Source organism: Falco cherrug, chromosome 3 (assembly GCF_023634085.1).
Source record: "Falco cherrug isolate bFalChe1 chromosome 3, bFalChe1.pri, whole genome shotgun sequence".
Taxonomy (NCBI): Eukaryota; Metazoa; Chordata; class Aves; order Falconiformes; family Falconidae; genus Falco; species Falco cherrug.
In genome coordinates this window covers 115,123,244-115,140,337 of record NC_073699.1, presented here as the reverse complement: position 1 = coordinate 115,140,337, position 17,094 = coordinate 115,123,244, and the positions used below count along the sequence as shown (strand labels likewise).

Here is a 17,094-nt window from a genome sequence, read left to right as displayed (position 1 = left end):
CTTCAGACCCCAAACCCAGGGGCGAGCAGGGGTAGACAGGTGGCCACCAACATGATGGCTAATAAATAACCTGGAGTTTCTCTGCCACTTGTAAGGGACCTTGGAAGGCTGGGCGGGCGCTCCCCCGCCAGGCAGGCACTGGCCCCTTGCTCCCGGGCTTTGCTGGCTGCAGAGCAGAGGGACAGGAGCAGCAGCTCACTCCGCCGCTGAATATCATAATTAAGACCAAAAATTGAAATTCAAATGAACACCATGGTGCTTTGAAAAGGCTTTTGAAGGGAATTGTGGTTCTTGTTGCCCTGAGGATGAGCCTCATCCTTCCCATTGCAATAACTGGGTGGGGGGAAAAAGTGCATCTTTGTCTGTCTGGGGGCACAGATTTGGGGTAAAAAACACTGGTTTTGATGACTGACAGTTGCTAATGGGGCAAAACCACATCCATCCTCCTGCTACTTTTAGCAGGATGATAACTGTTTACGTGCAATTGTAATTAAAGCTTTATAGGATAGAAAATCCCCAAGATTTAGGATGGGGAAAAGGCCAGGTAGCAAGGGAGCCTGGTGCATTGCGTGTGCCCATCCTCAGTGCCACACATCCCTTGCCCACCCTCATGCACCCGACTGAGCATAGAAACATTTATTGGCAGCATCTTAAAAAAATATATACGTATTAAAAAAATAGATACGTATTAGACATGGATTTCCATGAGGTTCTCATCACGATCAGTAGTGACAGCAGGGGCAGCAGCAAAACTGAGTTCAAGTCCAGGTACTGCAAAAAGGCCTCCTTGTACTCGCTAACTTGGCATTTCTCTTTTTTTGAGCTGTTCGAGCTCATTTTTGAAAGGAGGGGATGCCAAGGGCTGGAAGAGCCCTTTGTGCCCTTGTCCTCCAGCCGGCACAGGCATCCCCTGCCAGCACTGCATGAGCTGCGCAGGGAAAAATAAAATAAAAAATTTTTACAATAAAAAAATCCATTTAAAAAATTGAGGTTTCTCTGCATTTCAATGTGGGGAGTGCCCCCAACCCCCTGGCACTTTCTGCTGAACTTGGAGGGGGGACATGGAGGCGGCTCAGAGGCTGCAGGGCTGTGCTGGCTGGGAGGAGGGCAGTGACCAGCCCCCTGCTACCCTGCAGAGCCACCCACAAGCAGCCAAAAATCACCTGGAAGGACAGTGCAAACAGCAGAACAACACTGACAGCTGCTAAGGAGGCAGGGGACTGCAATGCAACATGCTTAGCCCCAAAAAGATGAGAGAGGGGGGAGCTGCTGCTCTTTGCATACCCTGAGCTGAGCGAGCCGCTGTCCCCAGGCTCCCTGAGCCTTCTCTTCCACCCAAACCCCCCCCAGCTAAAGCAAGGTTGCAGCCTTCCTCCAGAAGCAATTACACATGCTGCTTTAAAAACTTTAAACAACAACAACAACAACAAAAAAAAAAAAAGGAGAAAAAAAAAAAAAGAGAAAAAAATCAGTGGATCTGGAGGGTTTTTTTTCCACCTAAGCATCTCTTGTTTGCGGACAAGGAAGCAAGGGCAAGCCTGGCTGTGGCGAAGCAGCAGTGGGCTCAGCCCACCGCCGCGGTTGAGCTGCAGGTCAGAAGATGAGGATCTGCTTCGAGGACGTGAAGGGCTTCATGGTGGCCTCCAGCGCTGCCTTGTAGTCCTGGAGCGGGACCTCGGTGCATGCTGGCGCGGTGAGCTGACCCCTCCGGATCAGCTGGCACAAGGCGTCCATCATGTCAGCCAGGCTCTGGTCTGCAAGGGAAGGGGGGAGCTCTTACCATCACGTGTCCCAGAGCCATCGCCTGTCCCCAGGGACCCCTGCCTGATGCTACCCAGGGGATGCTGGGGTGCGATGGGTTCCCAGCTCAGGCATGTGGCATGTGCCCCCAGCACGGTGGCTCACGCTGTCCCTCCCCAAGCCACACCGCCCAGCGCCCCTGTTTCAGCCATGCTGAGGACTATCAGCACTTGTGACACAAGTAAGAATAAAGAGGACAGCACCGGTGTGGTGGTTTGGCACTGGTTCCTGTGCCGCCCCCCAGCACCCAGCCAGCTCACCCTGCGCGTGGTCCTTCTTCCACTGGGTCACCCAGAAGCCGCAGAGCCGCACGTCCCGGAAGATGAAGGCACTCTGCGGAGAGAGGGAACCACACACCCAGGTGAGACCTGTGTGTCCCCTCCCAGCGTGACAGCCGTGGAGGGTGGCAGTGAGGCTCCTCGCTCCTTTGTTAGCGCTCTCATTTGTGAGCCAGGGCCCAGTGGGATGTGGAGATGTGACTCCAAGGCTTGGAGTCAGGGTGGGTTTGATGCTTGGCACCGGTGGGGATTTAACAGCCACCCAAATCCTCCATAAATAAAGCCAAAAGACCTGCACTGGGATGCAAAGCATCTTGTCCCATAATGGACCCCAGCAGTTAAATAAAAAGGTTGGAGCTCTCAGTTTGCAGGCAGGGGACAGCCGAGCTCCTGCGGTGCTGAGGGGACCAGGACATCCGCAGTGGAGCACAGGGGACCTGTCCTGGGGGAAATCAAGAGCATCTCCAGTACTCACCACAGGCACCATCACAGGCTGCTTTGCCATCCCACCATAGGTGACCATGGTCCCTTTGGGCCTGGAAGAGGAAGGGGCTCTTGGGTTGTGCCACCCGCAACGTGCAGCTTTGACCTTGCAGCCTCTCCTTCTGCTGTACCCAACCCCACCATGGCACCGACAGGCCCCTCAGCCTCCACTTTCCAGAGCTCCCCTCTCGCTCCCATGCGCCATTAGCTGAATTTACAGCTAAATACCCCAGTTACACCTGCCCAGGACCTGGTGGACCTTCATAACTGGACCTCAGCTGCCTCCAGCCACTGGCAGCATTTGAGACACGCAGCAATGACAGCTTAACCTGAAGTCCTGCTATTTTCCAAACCCACTTCTCCACTCATCTCCCCTCTCCAAAAATTCAGTAATGACCATCAGCTAACAGCAACTCCAGCCACCTCCTGTGCTCCGAGGGCTCTGGAGCAGGACCCTCCAGGGCTGGCTGCTGTCCCTGAGCCCGTGCCCGAGCCACCACCCGGCCAAACTTACTGCAGATGCCGCAGCATCTCTGTAGTGCTTTTGCCTCCAACGCAGTTCAGGGCGAGCCGGGGCTTCGGGATGCTCTGCAAGAGTTTATTAAGAAGGTTCCCAAATTTTAGGGCTCCTTTGGAGGATGCGACTGCGGTTTTTGAGGTGGCAACTGCCTTAACCTCAACGTTTACCCTGGGGGCAGCTAAGAGTCATAGAGTTAAAATCTATGATCTGGACCTTGTGGCAGCAGCAAAAGCCCCCCACTTCTGGGGCTAAATCCTGATCTAGAGAGATTTGTCCTTCCCACCATCCCTGCACCTCTCCCCACAGCGCCAACTCGCTGGATGGTCTCTCCAGTGGGATCAGCATTGAGGTACCTTAAATATATCTTTCATCTCTGGCTTTCTCAGCGTCTCCTCTGTGATGACATGGTCTGCGCCCAGGGCCATCAGCCTCTCCACTAGCTCTGGGAGACCAGGTCTGAGGGAGGAGAAAAAAAAAAAAAAACAAAACCAAAAGATGAGGCAGAAAGCAGAGTGTCATCTCCTCCTCCCTCCTGCTCAGACATAGCCTGGGGACAACAGGGCAGAGGCTGGAGGACACCTTGGAGGAGCAAACAGCAAAATTCTGGGCTGGATGGCCAGGATGACCAGATCCAGCTGCCAAACTTGCCTGACCTCCTGCCAGCCTCTGACCCAGGCTGAGGGAAGCTCCTGCCCTGCAGGAGACCCTCTCCTCTCTCAGGGGACCCACCTGTCCCTCACCACATTGATGGTCCTGATGCTGGAGGCTTTGGCGATCTGGATGACAGCCTGGCCCACGCCGCTGTTGGCGGCATTCTGGATGATAGAGTCACCTGGATATAAATAAATCCTGATTTTTTTGTTGCAGAAGCAACTGGCCAACCCACCCCCCTTGTTTTCCACCTGGTGAAGCCATACCTGGCGCCAGGGTCTCGAAGTCAGCCAGCATGCGGTACGCTGTGCAGGGGTTGACGCTCAAGGTGGCGGCGCACAGCACCGGGATGTCGCTGGGCACCTTCAGCAGCATCTCCTCGGGGAACACCCCGTGTGTCCGCCACGTCCCTGGGGTACCAGAGCATTGCAGGCAGAGCGGCAGGAAGGTGAGCAAGGAAAGGAAAACGTTACGAGACTGCAACTCAGGCCATAGCTGCAATGCTGGTCGTGGCAGCACTGCCACGCTGTGCACAGTTTAAACCCTGGAGAGCGAATTATGAAATATTTTCCTGTATGGGTACGGCCAAAATATTGTGAGAGGCAGGGAGTAGATTCCCCGCTGCCTGCTGAGATTTATCACCCAGCAAAGTCCAATCATTTCCCAGAGGGATAATGAGGCTGGGGCTCCCTGAGCGCAGGGAGTGTGCAGAGGTAATGGAAACACTCCCCATCCTATAGACGGGCCCATATATTCAAATCCAGTTTAGTTCGATTCACTCCCTTTATACTTATATCCGCTTTAGCCCCCTAGCATCCATTTACTTTTTTTTTTTTATGTTTAAAAATATGACATTTGGATCTTAACTAGATAGCTTTCGTTCTCCCATTAAGCAAAAAAGCCTTTTAAGAAAAAAATAAGTAGAGACCAATCTGTTACACTGAACCAGAACCAGCCATTTTTCTGGCCATTGGCATTTTGGAGAAGCACAAGAGACATTGGTTGGAAAATAAATTCCCATGCTTTCCCACCAGAGCACTATTAAGGAGAAAACTGTAATGAGATGTAACCGTGACCTTGCACAGGTTAAATGCTTTATCCCAGGTCTTTAAAGAAGCTCTAAGCTGATGTGACAAAACACAGTTGTTTCCAGAGAAGCACAGATTGCTGCAATGCTTTAGAATGGCGCAGAAGCCCCATAAAGGGTCTATGCTACAGAAAAGTGGATTATTTCTAAATTCAGGTTTAGCATAAGCAACGGCATTGCTATCGCTGCTATTGTGAGTGCTCCAGATTTTTGCACTGGATGTGTCCCATGCACAGCAGCCCCTTCCCCTGAGCCCCCCATCCTTCCCTGGAGCTCCCCTGCATCTGCAGAGGATGAGCAGCATCAGTTGCTGGGGATCACATACTGAGCTTGCTTTAAAGAAAAAACACATTAAAAATAAAAATGCGTGGTGGAAATAATAAAACATAAGCCATGATATAAACAGGTAAGAAATGAAGATGCCTTTGCGCAGCTCCAGCAGTTATCCCGGTGCTTCTCATCCAAGACAATCCAGCCCATTATATTTATGATCAGGCTAATACAGCACAGAAGGGGCTCCAACTGCTGCCTCCCTTGCCCAGCATTCTCTAATGAGGCTTTTTTTTTTTTTTTCCCATTTAAGTCACATTCGATTAGATGTAATTGCTGTAAGCAGGAGAGGCACGTGGCTCTATAGACACCCAACAAATATGGTGCTGGGGGGTCCTGGAACAGGATGGAGCTCCCCAAGCATCGGTTCGCACAAGAGCATGGCCATGGGTTTGCTCTCTGTGCAGGCTTGGTAAGCAATCAGGGGGTTCAAGCACCCCAAAAATCCCGAGAAGATGCTTTGCAGGTGGGGGGATGCAGAGGAGTAGCTTGCTGGTGTGTAAGGACCCAGCGGTGCCATGGCTCCCAGCACCGAGGATGCCAGGGTATGCACTCACCGAGTCCAGCATCCGCCGGGATGACCCAGTCCCCAGGTTTTAGAGCTGCCACACGACGCCCGACCTCCAGCACTTCCCCAACACCTTCATTCCCCGCCACGGCCGGCAGCGGGGACAGGATGGCGTAGGTCCCTGCCGGGAAGCTGGAAGTAAGCTGCAGACCCCATCATACCCCATCCCTCCCCATCCCAGGAGCCGTCTCCAGGCCCTCCAAGACATCCCGCTGGGAGCACCATGCAAGAATTAATACGCAAAAAAAGACACGGCCGGCACGTTACCTTGGATCATATTGATGTCAGCGGGATTGATGGGGGCTGCCAGCATCTTGACGTGGACATCGGAGTCCCCCAGCTTGGCCACCTCGAGGTCCTTTAGTCTAAACAGGGAGACACAAGGGAAAAGTGCATCAACACTGGCCAGTCTGATGTCTTCTGGAGAGAGATGCCTGTATCACCTACACATTAACCAGCACCCTGTACCCCATGTCACCTATACTGCTGTAGCCTGGTCTCATCGAGTGAAGAAACCCAACATTGGACTTCGATGACCCCGCCAAGACTCCTGTGCCCCAGGGAGCAGCAGTGCCCACATCCACCCCTAAACCTCACACCCTCAGCCAGGGTTAGGAACAAACCCTGAAGAGTCCTGGCACAGAAAAAAGCCTCTCTGAGAGGGATGACATCCCCAACCCTTTTGCCACAAGACCATTTTAAACATGATGAAGATGCTCTTACACCAAGGGAAGAGGAGGGCTGGTTAATCCAGCTCATCTCCCTGCCTCAAATGCATCCTCCTGGCGTGCACAGCCCTAGGGAATTGCAGTATAAAACTTCTGGGATACCTTGGATCTTGCAAGGAGCAGGGGGGAAGTTCCTCCATAAAACCCATCAGCACCATGCCACAGACCAAGGGGACAGAGCAACTGGGAGCTTGGTGACAGCCTGACCCACCTCCCAGCCAGGGCAAACCCACCTGGCCGTGCCCATTGGCAAGACGAAGGCAATTTTAACCACATTTAAACGAGCTGGGGGCTCCGCAAAGGGGCTCGCAAAGGCTGCCAACGTTGGGAGCAGCTCTTTGCTGCAATTACACGCTGCTAACTACATGTCACCAGGAACAAGATGCTGAATTTCTTTTCATGGCTTGGCTTGTGCTGCCAAAGTGGCTCCCCCCTTCCCTCCTCCTAGCTGTGCAGCTGATTGGGAGAGGACGTTGAGGTTTTAATTAAACAGCAGCGTGCACGTGTCCGGCGGCTGTCAGCACACGGGAACTTGCACTGCTGGCAGCAGCTCCAGCTACGGCCCCACATGCGCTCCAGTGCCGGCTTCAGGAGAGGTCACCATGCTCCAGCTCCTCAGCAGCAGCCAGCCAAACAGAAACCCACAGCCTGAATGCTTGCTGAGCACCCTCGCTGAGCACCCTCGCTATACAGATGCACCCCCAAGCACAGAACCCTCTGTCCACATCATGGAAGACCGCCCTCTGCCATCACTCCAGCTATCCTAGCCCTGCACACTCATCTCAGGGGCAGGTCTCCGGCATTTGCAAGTATTTTCCTCTCCTAATTAGCAATCTGGACGATGAGATGGGCATCAGGCTCCCAGCAGGGTCCAAAAACCTCCCTTGGAGAGTTTGGCATCAGCAAGGTGCAGAATACAGCCCCGCAGCTGCTCAGTACAACCAAGAGTCCTGACTTTGGTGGGTTTTGCCCAGATCCATGCAGTTTTTGGCAAGGTTATGAATTTGGAAGCCAGGTGTGTGTCCAGCATCCAAGGAGCGGCAGCAGCTGCTGGGCAAACTGCCTGCCAGAATCAGCTGGATGAAGTTAGCTCCTTGCAAACCAGCTTCAAGCTGAATGGCAAGGCTTTGGAAGGAAAACACTGACGCTCCATCCTGTTTAAGGCTTAAAAAGATTAAAAAGAAAATAAAAATTAGCATTCCAAGACACGGGGACCCACCCGCAGGCACTGCTGTTGAAGGATGCCCATGCCTCTGGCTCTCTGGCCCCCAGCAATGCTGTCTCCATGCTGTATATATTTTTCTGCCTTGTTAGGCAGCCAATTAAATAATTTTGAGTTTTGCCACCCTCTGCATATCTGACTAATTGAAACCCCTTCCTTTTTCTTAAATGAAGTTAAATATTGAGGTTAAAGGTAATACCACGCAGCATCTCCACACAGCATTGGCTTGGGCACAAACCCACAGCTCCAATTGCCATCCCGTTAAAAAAAATATCAGATTTATATTAGACAGATGGACAGATTTTTAATGGAGGCTGCCAAAAGCCAACCACTCAACAAAATCCCATGTCACCAAGCAAAGTAACGCTCAATAATCTTAACAAATTCAGCAGGTTGTGTAAAAAAAATACCATACACTATTCCGTTGGATGGGGATTTTACAGCTTGTCCTGCCCCACTTTAGTGTTACGGGAACTTGGATAGTTTCAGAAATCTGCAGAAACAAGAAGTGGTGAAGCCCAAGACCGGCCTTGCACAAGCGATGGGGCAGCAAATCTCAAGAGCAACGAGCACTGTTGCACAATTAAATGGTCATAAGGAAAAAGCAACCGTCCATCCCCCCCAGACCCCGGGGGCTCGGGCTGCAGGGGCACCCACACAACGGGCTGCACCTCCGGCATCTCCAGGGGTGACCTCAGTCGGTCCGAGCGGGGCAGGGCAGCAAGTCCTCAAGGTTTGTTTCCTCCCTTGATAATCGGGCCTAAACCGCACCAAAATGTGACTTTCCCCTTACAAGGCTTTTTGGCTGTTTTAGAAGGAAAATCCCGCAGCACCAGGTGCCAGTCGCTGGCCCCGAGAGCTGCGACACTGGCTTGGTCCTCGAGCTGGGACCCCAGAGAAACCCCCTCAGTGTGATGCAGCCAAGGGTGAAGTCAGGGTGCAGCGATGCTGGTGGCTCCAACTTCTTCATTGTACCCCAAATTAATCAGGAATGGGCTTTTGGGGAAAACACGTGGTTTTAAGGCAAACTGAAGCAGCAGCAGGTGGGTGGGGGAAGTGGAGGCAAGCCCCCCCACCCCCCACAGCACCTGCCTGTGAGACACTGTGGGATGCGGGAAATGGGAGCACCCCCAGGGACCCCCTGTGTGCCTGGGACCCTCCCAGCCCCCTTGACACTGCCTGGGGGTCCTGCAGGGAGCTGCACCCTGCGGTGGGCAACCCCTGACCCCCCCCACCAATGCACTCCGAAAGCAGCCTGCCAGCACCCCGGGCCCCACACGCCTCCTCTGCACCTCCACCCCACCCTGCACCCCTCTGCTAGCCCCCACCCCACGCTTATGCCCCTGCTGCACCCGCACGCCAGCCTTGCTCCAAGCTGCACCCCCTGTGCTCCTTGCAATGCACCCCAGCACTCCCTACTGCAATGTACTCCCAATACAGCCCCCCCTGCAATGTACCCCAGTATAGCCCCCCTGCACCCCCCTGCAACGCATCCCCAGTAGAGCCCCCCTGCACCTCCCTGCAACGCATCCCCAGTAGAGCCCCCCCGCACCTCCCTGCAACGCATCCCCAGTAGAGCCCCCCCTGCAACGCATCCCTACTAGAGCCCCCCCTGCAACGCATCCCCACTAGAGCCCCCCCTGCACGCCCTACTGCAATGCACCCTTAGTAAAGGCCCCCTGCACCCCGTCGCAATGCACCTCCTATACAGCCCCCCCGCAGTGCACTCCCTTCCCCGCCCCCCCCCCTTACTGCACGACGGCCGGGGGCTCCCCGTGCCGCTCATAGAGCAGCCCCCGCGGGGGGGCCCGCGCCGCGCCCGAGAGCGCCCGCACGGGGGGGGGGCCGCGCCCCGCGCAGCACCCGCGCTGCCGCCCGCTGCATCCGGCCCGGCTCGGCTCGGCTCGGCTCGGCTCGGCTCGGCTCGGCTCGGCTCGGCTCGGCCCCGCTCGGCGCGGCCAGCAGTGGCGTCACGAGCGCAGCCCCGCCCTCCGGTGCGGCCCCGCCCCCCGCCTTAAGGCGGCCCGGGCACCGCTGCGATGAGCCGGCGGGGTCTCTGCGGGGCGGCCCGGGGGGGGCCGGGGGGCTCCGGCACCGCCGGGGCCGGGGTCCTGCTTCGGGGCTGCTTTATCCCAAACCACTCCCGAAAACATCAGCCGTGCTGGAGGCTGCGCCAGCGCCCTGTGCCGAGCCGTGGCAGCCCAGGGGCCTCGGTGATGGGCACAGGAGCATCCCTTGAGCCCTGGCAGGGGGGTCCTCGGTGGGCGTGGGGGGGGACGGGGGACGACAGCGCCCCTTTCCTCTGATTTATGGACCACCGGCTTCCAGCCTGTAAGGGATGTACACGCTCGCTGGAAAGATGCACCACAAATGTGCATCAGATGATTATTTAAAACAACAGTTGCCTGACACAAGTGGGAAGGTAAAAATTCCTAATAGTAATTTAATTCAATGTTTTGTATAATTATCTTGAAGGAAAGGACTCATTTATTCTTCCAGTTAAAACTGATTAGGTCAGAGGGAAAAAAGGGAAGTGAAGATGCCTGCCTTACCGATGGGCCTGCCACCGCAGAACAGTGATTTTAAGAACAATTTCTTATTTCCTGGAGAGATTGGATTTCCCCACCTGGGCGGCAGCAGCAACATAAACCCCAGTTTGCTCATTGCACTCCACTTCTCAGCGCAATTAGCAGATCCCTTCATTACCGCCAGCCCTCCCCGTGTCAGCCCTGGAGCTTTGCTGGTGGTCCGTGAACCGGAGCTTCCTGGCGATGCTGCATGGGTGCGAGCCCACGGCGGGGTGGCCTGGCTGGGTACCCATGGCCATCGGCATCACCCCTAAATCCAGCCCTTCCCTTCGTGCTCCCCCAGTCCCATGCTGAAGCCCCTGGTATTTTATTCCCATAAAATTCCTTTGCAATCAATTGATATCCAAGCGAGAAGTACCTGATGCTCAGATCTCCCGCCACCCAGTCCATGCCCTCCCCAGTGTGTCCCCATCCCAGTGACATGGCCCAGCGGGCATCCGAAATTATCCTGGGTGCTGCAGGAGAGGGTCCCTTCGGACTCAAATGACTCGTCCCTAAGGCTGCAGTGATTTGAAATAGAAGATTGTAACCACCAACATGCTTGGTATTTCACATTATTTTTTTGAGAAAAAAGGAAAACAACATTTTTTGGGGGGTGTGAATTCATGTGGCTGGAAGGTTTGACATGAAGGGAAACTCCAGTTTTGGAAAAGAATCCTTTTTAAAGGTGCTGATGAGGATTTTTCTGCCTCTTTTCTCTTCTGGGGTCAGGTTTACAACTGCTGCAGGGGGGGCGAGGGGGGCTCTGCCAGCAGATGGGGGGAGCAGGGAGACAAAGAGCTCTTCTCGCCGCCTTTGTCCACTCTGAGGAACCTTGGCGTCGCTTGTGACCGGAGTGGGTGTAAAAGTCCTCAGACATTCCTGGGATTGGCAAGTTAATCACCGCTGACAAATGCCCCCACAGCCGCCCCTCGCCCACCGAGCCAACGCACCCGTGTGCCACAGAGCACCGGCACCGCTCGTGACACGGGCTGCTGTCCCCGGGCGGGGGGGGGGAGCGGCTGAGGGGCTGGAGGGAGGGGCGGGGGGGGAGAGGGGCGTGCTCACCCTCCGGGAGCCGAATCCACCACGGGAGGAGGTGGGCCAGATCCTGACATGTGGCATCGCATCTCCCCCTTTCCCCGGGCCGATGCCGGGATGGCAATTAATTCAATATAGACATTTCTGTGGTGTTAAATTCAACATGGCATTAAAAAAGAGATAGACAGGAGTGCTGGGGCTGGCAAAGTCAGGATCGACGACCACCCCTTGGGGTGCTGGAGCTGGTTTCCAGCCCCCTGCCTGGATGTTGCCAGGATAAAACCCCACACCAGAGCCAGGGACCTGGCCCCCTGCCGTCAGGGTGATCGAAGCCGTCAGATGCAGAGAGGAATTTGATGAGCCCTTGCATTTCAAAGCACATTTTCTTGCTCTAATCAGCAGCACCCCCTTTCACTCAGCCTGAATCACCGTGGGAGGCAGGATTTGCTCCCCACTCTTGCCGCTGCAGGGATGCCCCATCCATGCAGTGAGTTCAAAAGGGCTCAGGGCAGCCCGGTGCCACTGGTGATGGCACCGCGAGGAGCCCTCGAGCACCAGCAGGGCCACAGAGGACAAAACTGGCTTTTCCCACATCGTCTCTGCTGGATCCTGAGCACAACCATGTCCTGGCAGCGCCTTTACCACCGGGCAGGAATGATCCTGAGGGGACTGAGCAGGGTGTGCAGCCATCTGCGGCATGGCTGGCTGCTTTAAATCAGTGTTTTAATCCAATCCCAGCAATAAAATGATAGGATTTTAATAGCCTCAAATCCACAGCTTTCTGAGGATACTGAGTGCTTAAAATTTTTTTGTGGTGGGGCGGCTGTGAGAGTGGCTTCGGGCGCAGCAGAGGATGCTCGTGATGTGGGTGAGCCTGTGTGCTGGGAGACATGGGTGCCCACGCTCTGCACCACGTGGCAAAGGGTTAATAACTAATTACACCAGCAAAATGAGATGCCTTTCCATATCCTTAGAAACGTGTGCATTTGCAAATCAGGGTTGGCAGACAATTTGTGATTATTTTGTTAATGTTTCTCCTGTAACAATCACAATTTCCTGGTGATTAATGACTACTTTGTATATTTGAATTACATTTTCTTTTTTGAGGAGAAGTGCATGCAAATCCACTGTCCAGCTGAGGGTGCAGGGGTGGGTGGGGAGAGGAGGAGGAGGAGGAGGAGGAGGAGGAGGAGGAGGAGGTGGAGACGGCACCCGGCACCGGGTGGGTGCTCCGGCCAGGGAAAGGAGCAATGCTTTCTGCTTCCCTCAGTTTTAAAACCTTCTTACTGTCCATGAGCTGTGATTTATCACAGCCATTCATTAATTTGAGATATTCATACCTGTCCATGGCTGGAAATCAAAAATGCTGCCAGTAAGGTTTGTTCCTGCAGACATGGGGAGCCCCCGGCCCGGAGCTTGGGGGGATGCGGGGGTGGTGGGAACCCTGAGAGCTGGGTGACACCAGGCTGACGTTTGCTGTGATTTTATCCCTAAAACCTCCAGACCTGTTGAGGACAAAGAATTTATCCCCTCGTTTACAAGGACGAGCTGAGCCCGGCCGGTTCAGCCTGACCCCGGGAGCTTCATGAGTGCTGCACTGCCTCCCGCCTCCCGCTGTCCTACTGCTTAATCAAGTTAATGTGGAATTATTAATTAACTGCTTATAAGACTGACACACTTTTTAATTAAGGAGTATAATAATCTATTTCCTTTTCCCTTTTTGGTGGAGAAATTGAAGGTGTGTCTGCTTCACTTAGGGATAATTAAGAAAGCTGGGGCTGGGGAGATTGCCTTCAAGGGTTTTTTCTCCAGGGGGTTGCTCGGTGTTGCCTCTTGGTGGCCTTTGCACCACGAGCAGATGTGGTCCAGTCTCTGCTGGACCTCCTGGAGACTGAACGGCCCTGCAGGTGTTTTAGGTTGGGATGCTGGGCTGGGATCCCAGGGCTGGAATGCACCAATAGAACAATCTTGTAAAACAATCTGCAAAATAATTCCCTTTTTCTGGCAGAGAAAGGGATGCTTGGAAACAGCCCACAGGGGAAAGTGGTCGATGGGCTGCACCATCCCACTGACCACAGAGCTCCCCCCTCCAGCGACACCTCCCACCTCCTTTCACCTGATCACTGCAGCCACCATCCCTCCTCCCCTTGTGTCCCTTGGAGGCTCCTGGGGCCGGACCTGTCCCCACCGCCTGGTTTTGATAAGGGACATCTCGGCTGTGATTTTCCCCTTGCTAGCCCCATTCACCCCAAACCCAGCAGTGCTGGCAGAGCCCCATCGCGCTGACATGGATTGCCTTCTTATTAGATGTGTCTGAATCGTCGAATGACAAATACATTGTGCTTAAAGACTCACTTTACATAATCCTTGGCTTATCCCCGAATCCCACATTTAACACCTCTGATGGTGCTGGACAATCCCATAAACTCTGTTGAATCCTTCACCTAAAAACACGCGCCTAATGCTCCTGGCTCAGCGTGGCAGCAAGGGCAGATGTGGCTGCGTACCCACAGAGGTTTATTTTTTTTAAGCACGCTGATGGCTTCTTCCTCCTCTGATTTTTTTATCCCCCTTTAAATTGTTTCATTGTTAGATAATTACAAAAAAAATAATAGAAAGAAATGCCATGTGTGGTGGCTAACGGAGAATTGAGGAGTTCTGGTCCTCTGCCAGTGAGATGAACAAGGAGGCTTCATCTTGAGCTGTAAATAAGGAAGGAGAGGGAGATGCTGAGAGGATGTAGCTGTGCTGCTGCCCACTAGCTCTGCCCGCGGGCAGCGTGGCCCCAGGACATCATCCTTGCTTGGTCTTTGTTATTACTTTTCCCATCACTGCTTTTTCCAGTGCCGCTCGTGTTTGGGTTGTGCAGCAGAATTGGTCCATTCCTGGACTTTCAGTGGTGTTTGATGCAAAAATCACCCTGTTTAGGCATCTTTCCAGCCTGGGGCCGTGCAGGAGCTGGTCCCCAGGATCAGTGTTTGGGGGTTGATGCAGAATGAGGGTGTGATGCCGGCAAGGCATCACCCAGCTGGGCAGAGGAGGATCACGGTCATGGGGGCGAGATGCTTTTTTTGGGACATGTGTTGCCACAACGGCACCCAAAGGCATCACCCCTGGGTGACTTGGCAGGAAAGATGTCTCAAAATACTTTGAAAAGATGCCCAGGTGAAGAAAGGCAGCAAATCAGCATATTTTATCCTTTTAAACTGTATTTTAGCTCATCTTTTTTTCCTCCCCCCGTACTCCAGGTCCCACTACATTCCCATTCTGCTGCTGTCGGCTGCAGACCCAAAATATTTGCAACACTGCAGGGAACCCTGAGCATGAACTGTCTTATTTGGGAAAAGAACTGGTTGATCTCTGAGGTGTGCTGGTTCGCAAGCTGGTCGCTTTTGTTCACTCCCGCTAGGCTCCAATGCCCTATGAGCTCTTTCTGGTGGAAACTGCCAAGCGCATCCTTCCTCCAACGGGGTTTGGAAAACCACCAAACTGGAGCTGCCGACGCTGAGAGGAGGACAAACAAGAGAGAGGAGAGTTGACCCTTCTCCTGTACATAAAATTGAATAAAATAAAACAAGCAGTAAAATAAATTAAAAATAATAATAAAGAAATATTGGATACACTATTATTCCCTCCTTTCCTTTCAGTTGAATTTTAAATGACGGCTGGTTGCACTTCTGTCTCTGTGCTCAGGCTCCAGCCTGTCAGCACTGAGAGATGATTATGAGAAATCTGAGCAATATTCAAACCCCAGGTCTGAAAATAAATGGCTTTTGCAATTTTGAAAGCGATCAGAGACCCAAAATGTTCTGGCTGATTTACATCCCCCCCTCTCTCAAAGAATAAACCTCCAAGGCAATACCGGAGGAGACAGTACAGAGAGTTTTGGTGTAGGGCTGCTTGGGTTTGATGCCTTTATTCTTTTTTTATATGAAAGTCATTTTATGCGGATAACTGGCTAGCTGAAAAGGGTCACATAGACATAGTCCAGCTGGCTGGACAAAAATGCACATCGCTCTCCGCTTATCTGAAGTAAAGCAAAAATACACTGTCCTTGGCTGTTCTTGTTACACAATAACAGGAAGATCGCGGTGGGAAAAGAATGTTACAGGTGGGAACAGATAACTACAGAAGAGAAACTAGGGGCGGGCTTGGTATTTAGGCAACTAACCAATAATGAGCTTAACTTTTGTAATATGTATGAGCTAATTATAACAAGGCATAAAAGGTGACTGTAAGAGACAATAAACGAAGTCTACTGATCACTCATATTGAGTGACTGTGTCTTTCCTCCGTCGCGACAATTTTATTGCAAGGTGTATGGCTGGGCAAATCCAAGCAGCTGGGATGGTGGCTGCTCTGGGTTAACACTGAGGGGACGGAGGGACAGACAGTGCATGGTACTCTGGAATATTTTTGGGTTAAAAGCAGTTTGTAAAAATCCCAGGATCAAACAAGATGCTCCCAGACAGCTCTGGAAGAGGGGCAGGGACAGACTCCGACCTTCTTGTCCCTGATAATGGGATTTTTAACTGTTTTGCATGACAACATCAGCAGATGCTGGGTTTAGGACCATAGGGAAGCTCAGCGCTATTCCCCTGCTTCACCCCCACCATTAGAGAGGCCTTTCTGGGAGTTAAAAAAAGAGACAAAAATGACCCAAAGTGAGATGAATAAGCTCTGAAAAGGTGGTGTGAAGGAGGCACTTGGGCTAAGCCTGCCTGGGTGGCAGCAAAGCAGCTGGGACCCCAGGGCCCAATGGTGCAGCCCCAGGAGCATCACAGCGTGCCTGGAGGTGACATGGACAGTGTTGGCCCTGACATATCCCTGCGGTGGTCACACCCCATAAGGACAGAAACGGGAGGTTTTAGTGGGGTGGCCGAGAGGGAACGAGCGTAGCCCTAGTAACAGTGTTGGGATTTTACATTTTGAAGCCTCAGACCATTCTTCGCCAGCCCAGGTGGGAGGACCTGGGTTTTTTGCATCACTCTAAAAAATCCCTTTAAAATCCTACTGGGAGAATTTATGGGCATGGGGAGGTTAGTCTGAGCTGGCTGGGGCAGTGCCCTGTGGGGCCATCCCAGGGGCTACCAACTGCCTCACTGACTCCAGAGCATCTTCCACACGGGCTGGGATGCTGCCATGGGGCCATGCCAGTGGTTTCGCCTGAAGATTTGGGGAGATTTTATGCAGCTCATGGGAGATGGAGGGGTAGCTTGAGAAAGCTCTTCTGAGATGGAGAGGAATGTTTCCTCTTGCAATCAGTGCTGAGGGTGAAAAAACAGTGGGTTTCTGGATGCATGTGGTCCTCAGACTCAGCCACGTGTTGGGTGTCTGTGAGGCTGTGCCGACAAGCACTCAGTAAAACGCTGTCGGAGCGGTGCCTGGGTGAGGATTTAGCTCTGGGTGTTGGGCACTGACCCTTGCGCTTCCCCATTCTCCACAGAGGAACTCCTGTGCCCTTCAAGCACAAACCAAGAGGTGGCTTGGTAAGGGGCTGGGTCTTAAATAACATCTTCTAACACCTTGTAACACCTTCTAACATTTTCCTGGCTATTTCCTCTGGGAACTCTTGTTCATTCGTTGCATGGAACAGGAACAGGGAGGTTTATTTGGACAAAGACACAGAAGTTATTTCATCCTTTCAGGCTATGATAACTCATCTAATAGCCCTATTACATCCGGCCACGGCACCGTGTCGGGCGTCTGCCCGCTTGGGGCTGGACAGACGAGGAAGAGAGGTGGGATGAGATAATCTATTTTGTCTGTTAAGAAAGAAAAAGGATTTTTGGCATTAGCAAAAGGCAGGTGATTTGAGA

General features: G+C 53.1%; 1 protein-coding gene across 2 annotated transcripts; it reads right to left on the bottom strand.

The window, feature by feature from the left end:
• Nucleotides 1-621: 621 nt before the first annotated feature.
• MECR (mitochondrial trans-2-enoyl-CoA reductase) lies at nucleotides 622-9,622 on the bottom strand. 2 transcript variants are annotated; one of them, XM_055705783.1, is made up of 10 exons: nucleotides 9,420-9,622; nucleotides 5,985-6,082; nucleotides 5,707-5,838; nucleotides 3,999-4,142; nucleotides 3,811-3,913; nucleotides 3,435-3,537; nucleotides 3,076-3,149; nucleotides 2,554-2,614; nucleotides 2,061-2,133; nucleotides 622-1,754 (listed from the first exon to the last, which is right to left on the bottom strand). In XM_055705783.1, exons 2-10 carry the CDS (start codon nucleotides 6,028-6,030, stop codon nucleotides 1,594-1,596), a joined length of 897 nt encoding a protein of 298 aa, XP_055561758.1. In that variant the 5' UTR covers nucleotides 6,031-6,082; nucleotides 9,420-9,622; the 3' UTR covers nucleotides 622-1,593. The 2 variants fall into 2 exon arrangements, with proteins under 2 accessions (XP_055561758.1, XP_027668811.2); XM_027813010.2 differs by lacking the exon at nucleotides 9,420-9,622 and adding an exon at nucleotides 6,441-8,940.
• Between the last annotated feature and the right edge of the window lie 7,472 nt (nucleotides 9,623-17,094).